The sequence below is a fragment of the Camelus dromedarius genome, chromosome 8, assembly GCF_036321535.1.
Source record: "Camelus dromedarius isolate mCamDro1 chromosome 8, mCamDro1.pat, whole genome shotgun sequence".
NCBI classification, from domain to species: Eukaryota; Metazoa; Chordata; class Mammalia; order Artiodactyla; family Camelidae; genus Camelus; species Camelus dromedarius.
The window spans coordinates 45,813,222-45,833,062 of NC_087443.1; the positions used below are offsets into that span (position 1 = coordinate 45,813,222).

A 19,841-nucleotide genomic window follows, 5' to 3' on the forward strand; every position below is an offset into this window, starting at 1 on the left:
GTTTGCCATTTGTATATCTTTGGAGAAATATCTGTTCAAGTTCTTTGCCTATTTTTTAATTGGGTTGTCTGTCTTTTTTGTTGTTAAGTTGTACGGAGTCCCTTATGTATTTGGGAAACCAGACTTTTATCAGATATGTGATTTGCAAATATTTTCTCTCATTTTGTAGGTTTTCTCACTTTATTGATAATGTACTTTGATGCACAAATTTTTTCATTGCAAGCAAGTCCAGTATATCTATTTTTTTTCTTTTGCTGTTCATGCTTTTGTTGTCTTATTAAAAAGTCCGTTGTCAAACCCCAAATCATGAAGATTTATCCGTATGTTTTTGTCTAAGAGTTTCATGGTTTCAGTACTTATATATGGATTGTTGATCTATTTTGAGTTATTTTTTGGGTGTGGTATGAGATAGTCCAGTTTCATTCTTTTGCATGTAGATCTCAAATTGCCCCAGCGCCATTTGTTGAAAAGACTATTCTTTTCCTATTGAATGATCTTGGCGTTCTTGTTGCAGATCAATTGGCTACAGGTGTATGGATTCATTTCTGGGCTCTCAGTTCTGTTCTGCTCACCAATATACGTGGGCACTTTTAAATGCCTTAATTTCCCGAGACTCTCTTTCCAGTTTTCCCTTCCAGGATTTTGGTGTTCCATTGTATGCCTCAAACATAACCTTTTGCCTCAAATGACTGCAGGTTGGTCCCTGACTTAGCATTGTTTTCCAGGAATACTCACTGCTTTACTGCCTTGAGTGAATTCTGAGTTAGGCAAAATAAAGACAAAGACCATGTATTACTCCTTCAGGCAGACTCCAGGCAGCCTCCGGGCAGCCTCCAGACAAGTGGAATAGATGAACACAATTTTCTGTGAATAAAGTAGTTATACTGCCTTCAGAAACAGCTACCAGGGTATTACATTGGTAATGTTGGCTGCTATCTTTGAGACCACTCTAATCCAGGCAGGGATGGAGCAAGGACAAGTAAAAATACACAAATCTTTACTATCATTATAAGTTGCATTTTTCCTAATTCTGCCTTCATTTCGTTGCTATCAACCTTTGACTGTTTTCCAGAGTCCTATTAAAGGTGTTTCTGATCATTCCTGCTTTATTTTTTGATGCTTCTATGGAGAGACCATCTTTTTAAGCTGCAAACTTCACCATTTTCAGTATCACTCCTGTGCAATAGATTTTTCAATTATGTAAAATTTAAGTAAAACTATTATTGATGTTTTTATCAAGAGTGATTCTTATGTATTTTTAATACATGGATTTATAAGATTTACTGCATTCTTAAATGCAGCCTAGTATATCCTGCTCCATAGCTTCCATCCAGCTGGTAGTAAGATTCCTCCTTTCCAGTTATTTCTGAAATTTCATGAAAGGATGCTTGCATGTACCCATAAACTAGTCTTTCAGCTATGAATCCCAAAAGACACTACGTGTTCTTTCTCTCTTTCCCTATTTCCCAAGTATCCTGTCTAACTTTCTACTACATTAGGACACAAGGCACACATTATCTTAAGCAAAGGATTATTTCCATAATAATCAACATGAAAAATAAGCTATTTAGGTATAATATGGCTCTAAATGGTAATATAATATAAATTTTTAGTGATTTTTGTATTTAATACACAAAGAATCACATAGAGTCTTGAACTTTAAACTGAGGGGAGAAATGGAAAACAGTAACTCAACTCTCTTCTTTTCATTGTACTATGGACAGGTTTTCAGATTTCCTGTTTCTAAGTTGCTTGTGAATAAGTCTCAGAAGCAATAAATGTCTTACTTTTCCCTTTGAATGTCATTTTAGAATGGGATTATTTGAACCATCTGTGGTATGGGAATTTGATCCATACCTGATTGCTGTGAACTACCCTGGGAATTAGTTTTCAGTTATTTGGGCAAAACAATTTAAAATGTATAAGAGGCAAAGTTAGTTCTTCATAGTCATACCGTATGTTTAGAACTTTTTTTTAGGTCCATATCAACAACAATAAAACACAGCAAATAGAGTAACTGAGACTCTGATTTTGATTAATTGGTGTTGACTCTCTGTACCCAACTACCATATGTGGCGTGAATTGCTTAAATTCTGCTATAACAATAAAAGCACTTGCATTAAAATGAAAACCTTTTGTCAATCAGAAACAAATTATGTTTTTATACTTGATAAATATTTTAATGTTTTATTAAATTAATGTAACCTCTCCCTCACAGTAGATGCCTTTTAGACCTTAGTTAAAATGTCATGTACAATGTCAGACTGTAATATCTAAGACATAAATGTAGAACTTGTTTTAGAGAACATTATAAGTGACCAAACTGTTATGAAACAATTCACATTGGAGAATAGCATCTTAAATATTTAAAAGCATTTATTCTAAACAGGGAAAACATTAAGAATTAGTATTAAAAATATTCTAAGTACGAGAATTTTCCCAAAGGCTCTTCATCTCCCATTATACATAATACTTAAATTAAGAAACATCTAAAATTTAAAAGGATAACAAAATGGTAAAATTGTTAGTGTATCAACAAAAGAGTTTGTTTTTATGAATTATAAAATGAGAGAATGAATGCTCATAAAATTAAAAAGAATGTAAAATATGCAGCCTGATTGCTCTTTTGAAAGCAATTATAATATATTTAAATATGGTTATAGTAGAGAATAAAAAGAAATATTATAAAAATAACCATAATATCTAGAAAAGTTTTACTATTCCACTGTGTATTTTCTAATTGTCTCCAATGAGCCTCTGTTATTTTGAAATTTGGAAAGAAGGGAAAATAAATTTTAATCTCTAAGGTATATCAAAGATGAAATTTAGATGTTTGCATTTCCATAGTGGACACATATGTGACAATGAATTAGAATGATAGAGATTAAAGAAGCCACTTCATTATCCAAAGAATTGTGAACCTGCTAAAGATTAATGGACTTTTTTCCCTTTGAAATAGTCACAAACAAGATAGATACCTCTCTTCCTGGAATGAAGTAAGCATAGTTTTGTGGAGTCTTTTGTAGGGGGAGGCTAGAGAATCAACTCCGTTATCTCATTCAGTTTGGCCATTTTTCATTATTGTGAAGAAGCTGAGCAGCCTTAAAAGCTTTTTTCAATTTGCAACATGGATCCTAGAATCATTCATCTTAAATAATCAAGCTATGTTTGCCGAAGGGGGAGAAATCCTATAGAAGTAGTTCACAACCGTAGGAAGTCTCCCTGTGACGTAATATCTTTTTGTACCTCATTTGTTTGTTTATTTTCTCTGTCACTAGTACTGGAATTCTAACCTTAGGGAAAGCACTGGACAGGGAGAGCACTGACCGCTACATTCTGATCGTCACTGCTTCTGATGGCAGGCCTGATGGGGTGAGTACTCTCCTTGGGGAAAGGGTTTTAAAAAGAGTACTGAAGACATCGAGAGAGGCTTGGAGTTGTATGCTCTAAAGCGATTTATGACAATCATGAATTCATGAATTAATTTCGTTTTCACCTGGAGCAACTACTTTAAATTATTTGAAGTGCTCTTTTCTCCAGTGGCCTCTTTTAATCCATGAAACCTGCACTCTGAATCTGTTACGGAGTTGCATCTTTTGACTTGACAGAATACATACTTGGGGTGAACATTCTTATTCAATTTATGGAGGAAATGAACTCTAACTTAGTCTAAGAAGTGTTTCATTTTGTTCATCACCAGCACAGCACTGGCAGGTCTGGTGGTTTTATTATGTTGGATCTATTTCCTATAATGTCACTTTTTGGGGGGAGAGGGCATGCTATGGGCAGAGGGGAATTTGTGCATAGGTTTCTTGAAGCACTTAGGAAACCAAGTTGATTGACCCTATAGTGTATTTGTAAGCAGCACTTAGAATCTGGACTAATCCTTGATGATTGAAGTAGTTTAAAAGGGCCCATAATTCTAGAAGAGATAATTTTACTTCCTCTGTGACTAAAAATCAGTGTTAAAAGTAAATAAATTGTTTAGTCGTTCAGGAGTGTTTTAAAATCATTTGATTGTATTCTTCAATCTATCCTATCCACAACTACCACCATTCTGATTTTTGAGCACCGTAACATTTCAGTTGTCAGCAATGCTTTATTAGACTGTTTTGTTTTTGTTTTTGTTTTTGTTTTACCATTTCTATCCCACAAAGTAGCTCTTGTCTTTAGTTCAGTGCTTATGGGTGAACTCAGCACTGTTCTCTGGAAATAATTTCAAATTCAGTATAAGTGTCTAGTCAAGACTCACCCAATTCAGATAACAACGTATCTCCAGTTTATTTGGAATGATTTTTTTATCTATAAAATAGACTGATCATAATGCTCTCCTCACACTTATTTTGAGGACTGCTGTAGAAAGTTTACCGTGATAGAAACATTTAAAATTTAGTCTAGACAGTTTTATCTTCTTAATTAAAAATTAGAAAAATAGATAGGGGTAATTCAATTTAGTAATTATAATCTGCCCAAAATAAGCTATTTGCCATTTTTCAAATATTAGATAAACAGCTATATGTGGAAATAAAATATACAGAAGAGATTTAGTAAATAGTAGGGCAAATAGAAGGCACTTAGATATTAGACAAGTGAATAAAAATAAAATCTAAGATAATTTTTACATATGCAATCCCTTCAATTTATATAGTATGCCTGTTTAAGATATAGGTAAAGAAGTCAGTGAGAGTCTTATGAAGAAAATAATTGAGAACTTGACTTATGATGAAAGTTTAATGGGTAACTTGGCTACGAAATAACTGAGGGGGGAAATTCTAAGGAAGAAGAGGAATTATTCAGCATAGAGTAAGAAGTATAATTACAGTGAAGTAAAAGTAATAAGGAGGTTTCAGGTCTACCATTAGGATAGGGGGAAAAGCATAATGCATAGCTTTGAGATACGTCACATTATAAATCAGAAATTAATGGAAGTAATATTAGCTAGGAACTTTTACCTTTGGCCTTAAAAGTAAGATTTCTTAGACAAGAATAAAGGTGGAAAATAAATAGTATATTAAGCTATCTGTCATAGCTATCATAGTCTCAACCTAATTACAGCTTTGCCCACATCAAAAAGTGAAAATAAATTCTGGGATTAAATTAGTGATTTAGTTCTGTCTAGAGCATTTTTCCTCCAGTTATTTAATTGTTAATTTTGATTCTCCTTGACCAGGTCACTTAGCATTTCTAGCTCTCCTTTTTTCATTCTTATAACCATTAAAGACTCATTCAGCTTTAAAATTCTGATCCTCTTAAGTAATTTGCTTTATTTTCAAAAGTATGTTTTGATAATCAATAGAAAAATAAACATTTAGATTTTAAACAAAAAGCTTCTTCAGTTAATTTCATCATTTATGTAATTTTAGAGATAGACTTAATGATGAGCACATATGGTGAGTTCTTGAAGAAAAAAGTGATTAAAAATAGTAAGTCTCACATTTTGATAACACTTTTCTTATCTAAACATTTAAACTTATGTCCTTTGTAGAATTATAGTAAAATTAACCTTTTAACCTTAATAATCATGAGTTTCAAGAAAGATATTTAATGAGCACAGACCCCAGGTAGATGGACTTTTCTTAAGTCAAAAAGATTACTATCAATTTATATGAAAAAGTTGCAAAGATATAATTTGAATATTGCAGAATAGAGTCAATAGTTCTAATATGTAGCCCAGAAATCTACGTTTTTTAACAATTAATCAAGTGGTTCTGATGCACATGGTCTTCAGACCACTTTCCAAGAAATATAAGCTGGCAATTATTCTGTGTGTGTTTATTATCTTACATTTCTGCCAGAGACATGGATAGTCTTTATTTCATATAAAATTCACTAAGATATGGAGAAATACATCTACATGATCCATAAATTTCAGATTCTATTAGCACAGACCACAGCCTTTGATTGAGGACTCAGAATAGTCTGAAATCATCCCACTCCATGGTGTCAAGAATGAGAACTTTAAAGAATGGGATGGAAACCAGTACAGTAGATTGACAGGGAAATACAGGTAGGCTGACCCTTTATGTAAGCACTTAGAAGGAAGGTCAGCAAACCCGAGTGTGGCTACTCTTAGATTTTGGCTCCAGGCTGTCCATTTTAATGTCTCGTTTACCCTCAGGCAAATTGGGAACTACTGCTACTATAAAAGGCACTTCTTTTTACTGGTTTTAACTCTAACACAACTTTTAAAGAAGTAACATTTGTTAAACTGATTTTTGTTATAAAAGCAATGTAGCCCTCTTAGAGAAAATTTGGAAAATATATAGAAGTTAAAAGGGGAAAATAACATGATCTGTGTTTCATCTAATCAGATTTGAATTTATGCATATCCACATACATCTACTCACAAGCATATGTTGGTGTGCACACATCCTTTAAATGATTTCATGGAGATGTGCACACAGAAGGATACACAGACCACAATGGTGCAACGTAATGAATTTTCACACAGGGAACACACTTTTATAATCACTATTCAGAACAAGAAACAGAAACTAATTAGCACCCCAGTAGCCCAGCCTTGTGATCATGCCAGTCCCTATTCCACCTTCTTCACAAAAGTGGTCCCTATCCTGACTTCTATCACAGTGGAGAATTTGCACCAATCTTTGAAACATCTGTACTTGGAATCATATGGTATGTACGTGTTATGTCTGACTTCTTACATTCAACATTACATTCATGAAATTCATTTACGCGATTATACGTAACAGTAATTTGTACATTCTTAGTATTATACATTATTCCATTTGTGTATGATACACTATCTATTATACAACCATCTACTATTGGTGGGCATTTAGGCTGTTTCTCTGCTTTGACTATTCAACACTGCTCTGCTCATCTTTGACATTTCTTTAAATAAAATTTTTATTGGACTTTTAAATACAGAAATATGTACAAATCATACTAAATACCTGAATAAATTTTCACAAAATAAGCCCACTGATATAGTGAGTACACAAGGGAATGAGCCATTAGCAATACCAAGAATCCCCTGCTACACATGGTCATTTTTTAATGACTGCTGGACATTCTATGTTAAGAATTACGAGGCTTGGGTTAAAATTATATTGCTCAAAAGAGGATTTACTCAAACTTCTGTTAAAATAAGGGCAGATTATCTTAATCCAAACAGAGTTTGAATACTGAGTTTAATCTGAGTAAGGCCTGGTCTAGACTTCATGCAGCATTACTCATAGAGTATAGAACTCCAGTGATCCCAACAGAAAGGATGGGGTATTTACCAGAACCTCTCCTCCGAGGTAGCTAGGAAATTCAGCTTTTGACCCCTCGTCCCCACGACTACGGCAACATTTCTTCAGATTCATTTCTTCTAAGTCACCTCTTTATGTTCATCTTTTTAGCCATTCACCCCACATTCCTTACAGTTTAGGACAAATTGTTTCTGTGGTTTTTAAAATGAAAGTTATTCTCTTATGACAGTGACAGTTTCCCTGCTTTTTCCTTCTACTTTTTATTTACATATTATTGAAATTTCGTATCATAGCATAATGGATTTTTTATTTTCCAGCCTACAGTTCTTTCTTTCTCAAAGTTTGGTCTCAGCCTTCTGCGATCTGCCCCACACTGGGACAGCGCTGGGTGGGGACATGTGCTATACTCAGGCTTTGATTCGAGAGAGCAGTTTCCAGCTTGAGTGATGTATGAAGATGCTCCTGGATTGTGCGAAAGTCATTGACTTACATGATATTCTCTTTTTGTAACCGACCAGGGATTTTACCTTTTAACCAGCTAGCACATACTGCTGGTAGGGTTCTTTGCTTACCATTTTCTTAGGCTGTATAACCATGAGGTAGTCATTTGATTAGTGATTATTAGTAGTATCCTCAAACTCCTGGTTTAGATATGAACCTAGGAAATTACTAATGTAGTATTTTCTGATAACATTTGCTTACCTGAAAATACCCATGGGGCATACCATGCTATTTTATAATGCACTAGTTATCTTTTTAAACAGTACAAAATGTAGGTGGTAAAAACTACAAAAATGTTACATTTCAGAGAAAAAGTAGTGCACATGTATATAAACAAAAGCTTGCCACCCGTAAAATGTGAACAAGATAAAGGTAAAAGCACTTTCTAAAAGTAAGCCTCCAGGAAATACTTGACATTTTCAAGAAGATATTTGCCCTTTAATATCATTATTTGTTTTTTCCAACTGTTTTTTGAGGTGTTTGAAAATTGCAAGTTTCCTCTCTTCTTTTTTCTCTTTTTTGGGGTTCTTTTTTTGGGAAAGCTAAGAAATAGGAGTAATAATGAGATGCCTTTTAGATAGACAAATGCCAGGATGACAATTAACTGACATCAAAATAAAAATAACTCCTCTCACATTTAATCGTTTTGGTTTTCTTTAAGACCTCAACCGCCACAGTAAACGTGGTGGTGACAGACGTCAATGACAATGCTCCAGTGTTTGATCCTTATCTGCCCAGAAATCTATCAGTGGTAGAAGAAGAAGCCAATGCCTTTGTGGGTCAAGTAAGGGTAAGTGGAATATTTGTGTGTATCTTAAATGTATTCTTTTAAAGTGAATAATTTTCTTTCGTATTAATTTGAAAAGAGATTCAGCTAATGCCATGTGTTCAATGATGGATCATCAGAATTATTTGAAAGCAATCAGCAAGATCAGTTGGGTGTAAGGCAAGGCAGTAATAAAGTGCATTCATTCTTGATCACTGTGCTGGATACCCCTCAAGATGTTTTTATACATCATATTGTGTCTGCTTGGATTTAACTTATTAAGCTTGCTGATTTACGTTTTATGACCATTGTGTCATTTAAACACTGATTCATTGGAGAATATTCTTACTCAATATGTATTTCTTATTTTCTAGAATTATAATAAAGTATTTTTAGAGAAGAGTGTAACTGGCTATACCATTAAGTATAAATTTGGACATGCATACCTCAAAATGGAAATGTTTAGATGTACATTTGTTTGATTATGTAAACACATCTTTAGCATCTACTATATGCCTTATCTTTCAGACATATCCCTTATTGAGCACACTTAATACCCATTTCTAGACATGTTCTCCTAATTTCTAACTGGACATATTAGCCAGTTTCTGTAGTTTTATTGATGAATAATCCCATTTTATAAAATTAGAGACAATATGTTCTCAATTGGGCTATGTCTGGTCTTGAACACAGTGAGTGGTCTAGAAACCATGAGACAAAGGCAGATTTTGAGGAATATACACATATTTTGAAGTATTTACCTCAGATAAGGCTTGTCCGGGGTTTCCAGGCCAGGAGAGACTCCTCCTCCAACAAGAGATGAGTCGCCCAGCTATCCCACATCCAGGTTGCAGGATCCTACTTCTTCCCTGTTAAGATCTTGAGTTTTAAATAAGAGCTTTGCTGATGCTTTGAAGTAAATCTTCTGTACAGTTCAGTTATTATTACAGTCAAACCAAAGATCTGTTTTTCAGTTCAGTCTTCTCTCTGGCTTTAAAAGACAAGATTTCTTTAAATGCTGTTGTAGAACCTTCTGGATTTCACGGTATGCTCTGAGATACCGATTGGCTAGTTTGAGCCAGTCAGTTTTTTTTCCTTAGAGCACTGACAATACTTGCAACTACCAACTCCATAGTCATTCTTATTATCATTGCCACTTCTTCTCAAATCCTGGAGAAATTGGTGAGACATTTTTATGCCACCCCAGTTCACTATGAGGAAGAGTCTTATAATCATGTTGTCACAGTATGCCAGGTGGTCTCAATGCCATGTGGCCAGACAACCATTCACCTCCAGACCCCACACGATAACCTCTGGTGTCAAAAGTTTTACTCTGATTCTACCAGAGGAAACCTGGAGACAAATTCAGGATAAATAGGTTTTTTTTTTTTCCTTTTTTTATTTTTTGAGATACTCAAGTAATACTAATTGTGAAGTGAGGAAGTGATGCAGAGGAGAGAAGGTAGCCAATAAAGGAATTGTTATTAACCAGCTGTCGTTAAGAAAACTGGAGCTTAATCCCAAGGGCAAATTCTGGGGAATGACACAAAACACATTCCCCAGAGTTATTGATTCTGACAAGTGATGGAAATGGTAAATTCACAGAATAAAAACTGAGAGTTTTTGGTCAGTGATGCTGTGGAGGAGGTCACATTTTCAACATTTCCTGCCTCCAGCACAAGCAAGCAGCCAGCTCTCTGCAATTCTGATATAAGGGCATTCAGTGAGACCGTGAATCTTAGCAGGTGTAAGTTGGCCAGAGAGTATACATGCTCTGATGGAAATGCATGGGGCACTGACAGCTTCTGTTACACCAAGCAAAAAGGTGATTAAATCTATCAGAGGAACACGTATGTGCAGAAAGCAGAGAAAAGGAGCAATTCTGGGGAAGTTGACTATGAATATCAATGAGAAAGAAATTAAGAGGAGTTAAAAGCTATGGAAAGATAATTACACGAATAAAACCATTAAGAAATGAGAGCATGTGACATGTCATAATTCCAGTAAATAAGATGTGACATATAAACATTTCTCTATGCCATGTTGTAGAAGGTGCTAGGGGACCTCTAGAGGGTCTGTGGTGTGGCATCATCAGCTTTTATTTTAAAAAATTACTCCTGAATAGATTGTAATGAGAGATTATAAATTCAGAAAGCTGAATTAAAAGACAACCATAATAACCCAGTCACTGAAGCTTGAACTAATATAATAGTTTAATTATAATGATAATTGTCACTCTAGGAAGCCACATTGGTGAAAGCTGAAAAAAATAATTTAATCATATCTATCAACTATTCAGATAAAATAAACAGGTATTGAAATCACTTAGGAAAATTATCTTTCCCATTCCTCTTAATGTACTTAGCATTGGAGAGATAAAGCTTGTGTGGAATATATAACTAGTAAATAAGTAGCCATTAACACGCTGAATAATTTTTAATTTTTTTCCTTTTTCTTAATTTAGTTTTGCCACTTTTCCTACTTGTTTTCTGTCTTTGTAAGAATTACAGCATTAAGTTTTATTTCTTGCCTCCTAGTTCTTAAATTTGATGAGAAACAGTCTAATTTTTCAGCATTAAACATTGAAATATAGACCTTAGCCTCATAATTTGATAAGGCAGTAATCATACCAGTCTTTAGGCAATAACATGTTTTCATAAAAACTAAAATGAGTTTGAAAGTACAAAGGAAATGGAAAATAGCCAAAGCAGGTGCATCCAACTGATTCTGCACAGTTCCAGAGAAGTCATAATGTTCATGGAATGGAATTCTGATGCATCACAATGGTCTCCTGTTGCTGCCTAATGATAATTATATAAGACAGTATTTTCATTGAATGACTCATGCTCCACTTTTAAAATTTAATTTTGTCACCAAAAACTATTGACACACCAAAACCCAAAATATGTGTGGTTAGTAATTGTATTCAATTTGAGTTACCCACTTCGAGTTTTTGTTCTAGTGATATTTTAGTATGAATAATCCAATATTTGAGTTCAAATGCTGAAGGAACTTTTTACTTACTTTTATTTACTAAGGCAGTTTTGTAGTAGCAAACTTTATTAAATTGATAATACTTCTAAAGCAGTATTTATGGATTATATAGAGCAAAAACTTTTTATAGGCATATTAAAAATACACTTACTTTTTAACGTAAACCTTACTATACACAGATATATTATAACACACTTCAATCTGAGAATCTTCCCCATAATCTCAAAGCATGTGCAGTAGCAGCGTCATTGGGGAAAAGATGTATACAGAATAAAACCGAGCAAACAAGTAAGAATAGACTCTGTGTCAAATTTACTGAAAGAAATGAAAAACATCACAGGACACCAAGGTAGCTATGTCAGGATTCATGGGGGAAAATGTATCATCTGCGGTAACTTAACAAGTTGGTAAGATTCTAGCTGAAAAAACAAAGGAAGTAAAGATACCAGGCAGATGTGATACAAGACAGAATTGAGCTCAAGAGACAGTTTGAGAACAAGTCAATAGCTTGACAATAAGGGAAGATTTGTGTAGAAAGGTTCTAGAAAATTGGTTCAAACATGTTGAGTTCAGATAGAGAAGGCCCGGAAGACCTAACGAAATAGCCACTGATGAAACGACTTTACTTGTCAGTGTAAAGTTTGGTTTAGTACCCTTCACAGTATCTCACAGAAGTTAGAATCTAGAAGGTCTGTGTGCATATTCTGACTCTGGACCACAAGCATGCCGATAGTTCATCTTCAGAGTGAGTCTCAGATATAAAAGACCTCATACCAACTACCACAGAATTCTCAGTTGATCCCAAATCCTTAGTTGTACAGATACCCAGCAGAAAATGCAAAAAAGAGAAAGAGAGAGATTATGCAATGGAGAAGAAATTTTCAAAACATGTATGTATTTACATATATATTTACTTATTATTACTAATTATTTACTTATATATTATTCACTTATTATTGTTAGATAAGGTAAATAGTTGAGGGTAATATTGGGTATATTATTGGGATTATGTAATCTTTAACAAGTTTGGTAAACTGCTTGGAGTATCTCCCAGATCCTGTTTATTCTTAAAATTGAAGGACCTGCTGGAAATAAGTCATCCTAATGTGTAAGAGTCAAGCAGATGAGTTTGGTCCCATTATGAATGCTAGGTCTTCAGAAGTGGGGAATCATGATGCCTAGTTCAACACGGTGTGTGTCATTTTCATTTGTTTTCTCAAACAATGTCTGATGGATTCAATCTTGAGTCTGGGTTGGAGAGTGAGAAGATAAAGGAAGATCTATTTCAATCAACACTGTCTTAGATGCAGGGTCACAGAGGGAACTACTTTGCACTTGCCTAACAGAATGTAGCTGATAAAGGCGAATGAGAGGGTGTTTTTAGTTTAGTGTACTTGTTGCAGGAGACGCTCCAACACCTCCCTCTGTGTGCGTATTTCAGATAAGTGGAGGTGGAGGGGAGAGCAGCAGAGTTTTGGAAACCTTGGGTCTTGTATCAAAGGTGTCTAGCATCTCACTGAGGAGTTTCTTAGGGGCCAGAATTCTTTTTCAGTTCTGCATCTCTGTTTTTCGGAGTAGTCCTGGGCATGACTGCACAGATGCAACAGAGAAGGCATACTTGGGAACAACATTACCTGTTAAGATTTTTAAAAGTTCTCAGCATTGAATACAATATAGAGTGAGCCTCTTCTCAGCAAACTTCCAGTTAATGCCGTGTAGAAATTCTTATGCTGAACTGACTTCTTTAGCTCTAAGTAACACAAATAGAGCTCTGACTCAACAAAATGTTCCTCCAGTTCTAAAACAAAAGAGGCTGAATTTATTTAACCTGAAACACAAATGTATTCCTATTGTGAGATCTGCATGCTAAATCTCAGCCGGGAGGAAGGGGTAGCGATTCAGTTTTAAACCCTTAAATCAGTTTAAGAATCATTAGTAAACAGCAGTATTTAGAAGGGTAGTAATGGTGTCATTAAAAAAAGAAATTGATAACTCCTTCCACTATGCAATTTAATATAAACAAAATAAATCTGAACCTCAGTGGTCTGTCTCTGATTAATGCACTTGTTCTCTCCCAGTGTGGGGTTCTAAAAATGAAATGAAGGTGGGGAGCTTTCTGCTGTTTTATTTGTTTTTTTGTAGCTCAGTGTGACATTCAACAGTGCCTAAAACTACAATACTTCTTTTTTAAGTGGGCCACAAGTGGGGATTTTTATGGGTTCTCTTGTCAAGTCAAACTATACAATGCCAACACTGTATTCAGTCAAGTAAGGAAAAGAAGCCCACACAATTTAGAAACCTGATGATGTTTATTTTAATGCTGCTACCTAAAAATAATTATAATGGAGATTTATCAGTTGCTTGTGAATATTTTTAAAGCTTGGTAATCTTTCAGATATTCAGTGAGCAGTTCATAAATGGATTAGAAAATTTCATGCATGTATTTTTCCTTGGGACCTACCCTTTCAGCAGTTTTTCTTCTTACTGTCGGCTATTATAGTAGATACGTGTCCGTGTGCATGCCCGTGTGTGTATAGATAGTCACAGTTGTATCATGAATAATAACCACTCTCAACCCCGTGGTCACCAACGACCTCTTTATTGCTAAATGTCGTCTTTATCTGAACAACTTCACTGCTGCATTTGAAAAGGATCTCTCTCTGTCCTTCTGAGACTCGACTACCTGTTTGCTTCTGGTTTTCATGTTTAAAGCATGTCTGATTCTTTTCGCCTTCTCTTTATCTGTTTCTTCCTAAAACCTTTTTTTAAAAACACTGTGTTATTCCTTTTTTTTCCCCTAGCTTTATTGAGGTATAACTGGTATGCAAAAAGGGACACAATTAATGCACGTAATTTGGTGAGTTTGGACATAGACGTGTATGCTTGTATTACCATCACCATATCCATCGCCTACAAAACAAACTGGATTTTGGAATTGTCCTCTCAGTTGTTTTGACTCTACACATTCCTTTGGGAAATTCCACTGATGTTAAAACCCACAATTTTAATTACATTTGGGTGCTGATGTCTCCCACAGCTATAACTTTAGCCACCTCTGCTCCTTTAACCTCTAGCCTCAAATAAATAATTATCTGTAAAACACACCCACTTGAATATCCAGTAGGCACTTCAAATGCAGCATGTTTAAGATTGAACCCTTTTTTTTTTCATCTTCCCCATAAAGGGCTTCATCTCCTGAATTCTGTAACTCAGTTAATTATTCCCAAGTGAAATTGTGGAGCCATCTCAGTCTTCTTTTTCTCCCTCACTGTCCGTCCATTTGCAGTCAATCATCAATTTTGATCATTTTATATGTTTTGAATTGTTCTCAAATTTTCTCCTTTCTCTAAAACAACCATAGTCAGGCTCTCTTTATTTGTCACCTGACCTACTGTTACAATCTCTTAATGTGTTATCCTGACACTAATTTTAACAAACCTCATAATTCTCTTCAGTGTAACTACTGGAATGGTGTCTCTAACAAGCGTAGCTCATTAGTAAGAAGTGTTCTTACTCGATGCACCCCCACTGCTTTACCTGCAGTGATTCCAGCTTGCTTGTGATTACTGAGGTATGCTCTCAGAACTCTCCCAGGTCGGTTTGCCTTGTGCTCATGCCTCCTGCCCTCATGTCTTCTTTCTCCATCCCTTATTTAGATAGCTCATCCTTGAAAATTCTAGTCAAACATAGTCTCTTCCAGAAAATGCCTTTTCTGAACTTTTCTGTGTACCAAATGTCCTATAATGGCCCACATTAAACCGTGCACAACTATTTTGATAGTACTTACTGAAGTATTTTGAAAGTATCAATTTATTCAAGTTTCTTGAAAGCAGAGATTATGCCATATTGATTTTAGAAAATTCACTACCCAGTTCAGTATTTGGCTCTTAGAAAATGCTGAATTAAACTAGACCTAATGATTAAAATTATGTGAAAGTATATTTTTCCACTGAAGATTCATAAACATTGTAGAAAGAGAAGCATCTGAAAGTATTTGGCTTACCTCACACACATACAAGTAAATAAGTTGTCTTGATAAGCAGAGAAGACTTTTTGATACTGGAAATCTGTCCACTCGTAGAATTTCAGCGTGTAGACTAGTATACATAGAGTTAATTTAAAAAGCAGTGTTCATGTAAAGAGCAATTGAAATTTATATTTACTACAAGACAAAATATTTACCACTTGTAAGACCAGGAAATAAAAATGAAGGATATTTCCAGGTTTAAGAAGATCACAGGGAGGAAAACTGTAAGAGATGCAAAACCAGCCTGTCTGGTCACATATTTGGAATTGTGTTTCCCACTCACCCATGTGAAATATATACTCCATTTAAATTATGTAATATTTGTCTAAGAAGAAATACCAGCTATGTTTGCCTCACAAACCCCTGCTCCATTCATCTAGCTGCACCTTTCAATGCTACCTTACTTATTTAGGAGGTCCAACTTTATACAAATTGCAGTTCTGTTTTATAGACTGATGAGAATTCATGGCCTATTCACTTTAGTTACATTCAGTTATCCTTTTCCACAAAAGTTATAGCTCACCACAATTACTGCCACTGACTTTACTGCCTATCTGAGGAGACTGGTGATCAATTTTGGGTTTTATAGGAAGGATTCCAGCTGTTTCTGCAGCCTTTTATTGAGACCGAATCTTGTCCTTCAAACTTTAAGAAAAAAAGGTGTAATATAGAGAAGGTAATTAAACATGAATGCACGATGTAATAAATTATTACAAGGTAAACATAAATGTAAGTATAATCTGAGTATATAATGCATCACCAGGAAAGCCCCCTGCATGGCTTCCTCCACCTACCGTTAACCACTGTGATATTTTCTTGCTTTCTATTGTCTAGTTACCAACCAAATAAGCATCCATAACTAATAAAGTTTACTTTTGTCTATCTTTTGTGTATATAAACAACATTGTAGTGTATGTTTGCTTTAGTATCTGCCTTCTTTTGTTCATTTTTATCTTTTTTTGCCCACATTTCTGCCTGTTTACTCATGTATTTTATTTGCTGTGTGTGTCTGTGCCCCAATTCATTTTCGAATTCCACTATTGACGAATATTTGAGTGGTTTCCAGTTGGAGGCTATTATAATCAATCCTGCTGTGAATATTTTTTAATATAATTTCTCCTGGTGCATGCGTGCCTGAGTTTCTCTATGAGTATAAGTATAGTTAACTTTATTGAAAATGTGAGCACTTTCCCCAAAGTGACTGTGTCAAGAATGCTCAGTTAGTCATGGTCCCTGTAGGTATTCTTGGTGTGTCAATCTTTCTAATTTGGATCAATCTGATATAGTTTTAGTGGTTTCACATTGTGGTCTTGATCAGCATTTCCCTAAGGATTGCTTCTTGACCTTTTGGCTAAGATCAAGTGCAGCATTTTCCTGACAAGAATGAGCATCTTTTCATATATTATTTGCTATTTCATTTTTTTACTCAAAGTGCTTATTGATGTTTCTTAGCCTTTTTTCTGTTGGGTTGCCATTGATTTTTCTTCTTGAGTGTTCTTTTTCTGTGGAAGGTCTTTATATATTCAAGACATGGCTCCCTCCTTGTTATATGTATTTCAGACATCCTTTGCAATGCTGGGGCTTTCATTTCACTTCCTTAGGGGTGTCTTTTTGTACATAGAGTTTTTAATTTTAAGATTGCCAACTTTATCCATCATTTTTCAATTGCTGCTTGCTATCGTCAGATCATGAAGGCATTCTCTGTTATTTTAAGATACTTTATTGTTTTATTTATATCAAGTCTATCGTCTGAAATTTATTTTTCTGTATGATATACAAATCCACTTCACTTTATTCCATGCAAATACTTACGCATTTATTTTCCCTATATTTCCTTCTAGGAGTGTTATAGTTTCAGGTCCTCTTTGTAAGTCTTTAATCCATTTTGAGTTGATCTTTGTGTAAGGTGTGTCCAGTTTTATTCTTTTGCATGTGGATATCCAGTTTTCCCACACCATTTGTTGAAGACATTATCCTTTCCCCATGGTGTAGTCTTGGCTCCCTTATCAAAGGTCTCTTAACTATATAGGTGCAGGTTTATTTATGGGCTCCCTATTCTGGTACACTGGTGTATTTGTTTCTTTTTATATCAATACCATACTGTTTTAATTACTGTAGCTTTGTAATCTTATTTTGAAATCAGAAAGTGCAATCCCTCCAAATTTGTTGTTTTGTTTTTTTTTCCGTCAAGATTACTTTGGCTATTCGAGGTCTTTTGGAGTTCCATACAAATTTTAGGATTGGTTTTCTATTTCTGTAAAATAAAAAAAAAATGCCATTGTGATTATGGTAGGCATTTCATTGTATCTTTAATTGCTTTGGGCAATTAAATACGTGAAATAGGCAAGTCACATAATTTTTCTGATATCCTCTTACCTTATCTGTAAAGTGCAGTAATGTTATTGGTGTGACTTCCTCGGCTATACTCTGAGGAAAAAATGTACTAATGAATATTCATTTGTTCATCCACATTCATGTTTTAAGTCTTTGCTCAGTTGTGGTACACAGTGCAAATAGATGGTGAGAGTAGTGAAAATGGCAAACAAAACATTTTAAAGTAACAGACTTTTTGTGAATATTTTCTAACAGTATACTTTAAAGTATATTTTTTCTCTTGCATAATTAAAGAAGGAGTTTAAAATTACATTCCACAGTTTAAAAATGATATATGGACAATTTTATTAAATCATCTTTTATAACTTCTACAAGAATGCCTCTTATGAAGGAAATATTTTTTTTTCCCTAGAGGAAAATACATTGATTTGCTATTCCCTAGGTTAAAAATGAGGAACAGAAGGCATAAATGTTTATATGAGTCTAGACCAAAAAATAATCATTAAGCTGTTGTATAGTTAAAAGTTATTTCTTTTACTCCCTTAAGGGAAGAATATGTAAGAAAAGACATGGAGAACAGTCAGGAAAAATGGACATAGGGAGGGCTGTGTGTGATATAGGTTGGTAGAAGAATGAAAAAATAAAAATCATTAGTATTGGAATACTTGACAGAATTTGAAGAAAATAATTGAACAATAATAATGTTTATTTTTTAAAATGCTGAACATATATAAATGAACAAACTGGTCACATCATTTAAGACAATAGTTACTATAAAGCAGGGTGAAGTATTCTATGTGTGACTCATTTTTTTTTTTTTTTTAGTTTTACTGAGGTATGAATTACAAATAAAACTGAGATATTTGGTATATAATGTGATTATTTGATATACATTTAGTGAAAGGATTAGCCCATCAGTGTGTAACTCACTTTTGAAACCTAATATAAGATGCGTGAAAAGGAAAAATTGATTCTTTATGATAAAATAGTTTAAAAAGGCATGAGATGTCAACTTTATTGAGCTTATTAGGTTCATTCCACAATAATTTAAATGTCATAGGAAATTCAAAATAGCCAACTAGTCAACGCCAGGATATCTTTTTTTTTCTTTTAATCCCATATTGTGTCTCCCAACAAGCATCAAATTTATATTCCATTGGAGCTGAATTTAGCCTTTCTCTCTGGAAGCCAAGAATTTGCTGTTTGTTTACCACCTGGCCATTATTTTTATAGCTAAAACTATACATCAGAAGATTATCTATTTCTCTGTCTTTGACTTCTCTTACCATTTAGTTGTATAGTCAATATTCCTTGGGATGTAAAAGAAACATAATAAACGGGAAAAAATAGTGAAGTTAAGGGAAACCAGCAGAATCATGGGATTACTAAAAACACATTTTGAGATATTTATCAAAACTGGATATGTCTTACCATTTCATTATAGATAAAAATTAAACATAGAGCAGTAAAATAAAATTACTACAAAATTGATTAGCTATGAATTACTTCACTTTCATTATATTGAGTTCTTCATCAACAATGTGGTACCAAAATTTCTGATTAAAGGGGGGTGGTAAGTTTTAGGCTGATAGGAGAGACAGAGGCAGCACAAAGGTAAAGACTTGGGAGGGTAGAGGTAGAGAAAGAAAGGTTAAACAGAAATAATAAAAAGATAAGAAGATCCCAATGAACAGGTTCTACTTTGTCTTTTCAAATGGGGAATTTTTTTAAATTCCAAAAGAGGTAAGAATACTCACCTCCACTTTTACCCTGAAACCCGGATTATTGACCATACCTTCTTCTACATAATGAGATATGTATTTCAGGTAGAAATATTCATACCTAGAAAATTTTATATTCAATTTATAATCTCACTAAAAATTGTAGGTAGTCTTGGTCCTGAAGAGACTAAAAATCAATATTAGTGCATTGAAATAACATCATTCACACAAGAACCTAATGAATTAACAGAGCTCAACAAAATTTTAGCAGTTACATACAT

General features: G+C 34.3%; 1 protein-coding gene across 1 annotated transcript in view; it reads left to right on the forward strand.

The window, feature by feature from the left end:
- PCDH15 (protocadherin related 15) overlaps positions 1-19,841 on the forward strand; it is a 1,333,392-nt gene that overhangs the window by 1,146,365 nt on the left and 167,186 nt on the right. Inside the window, exons 21-22 of the mRNA XM_064488173.1 lie at positions 3,279-3,372; positions 8,380-8,508. Of these exons, the coding sequence (XP_064344243.1) occupies positions 3,279-3,372; positions 8,380-8,508 (223 nt within the window). The remainder of the gene's footprint in view (positions 1-3,278; positions 3,373-8,379; positions 8,509-19,841) is intronic.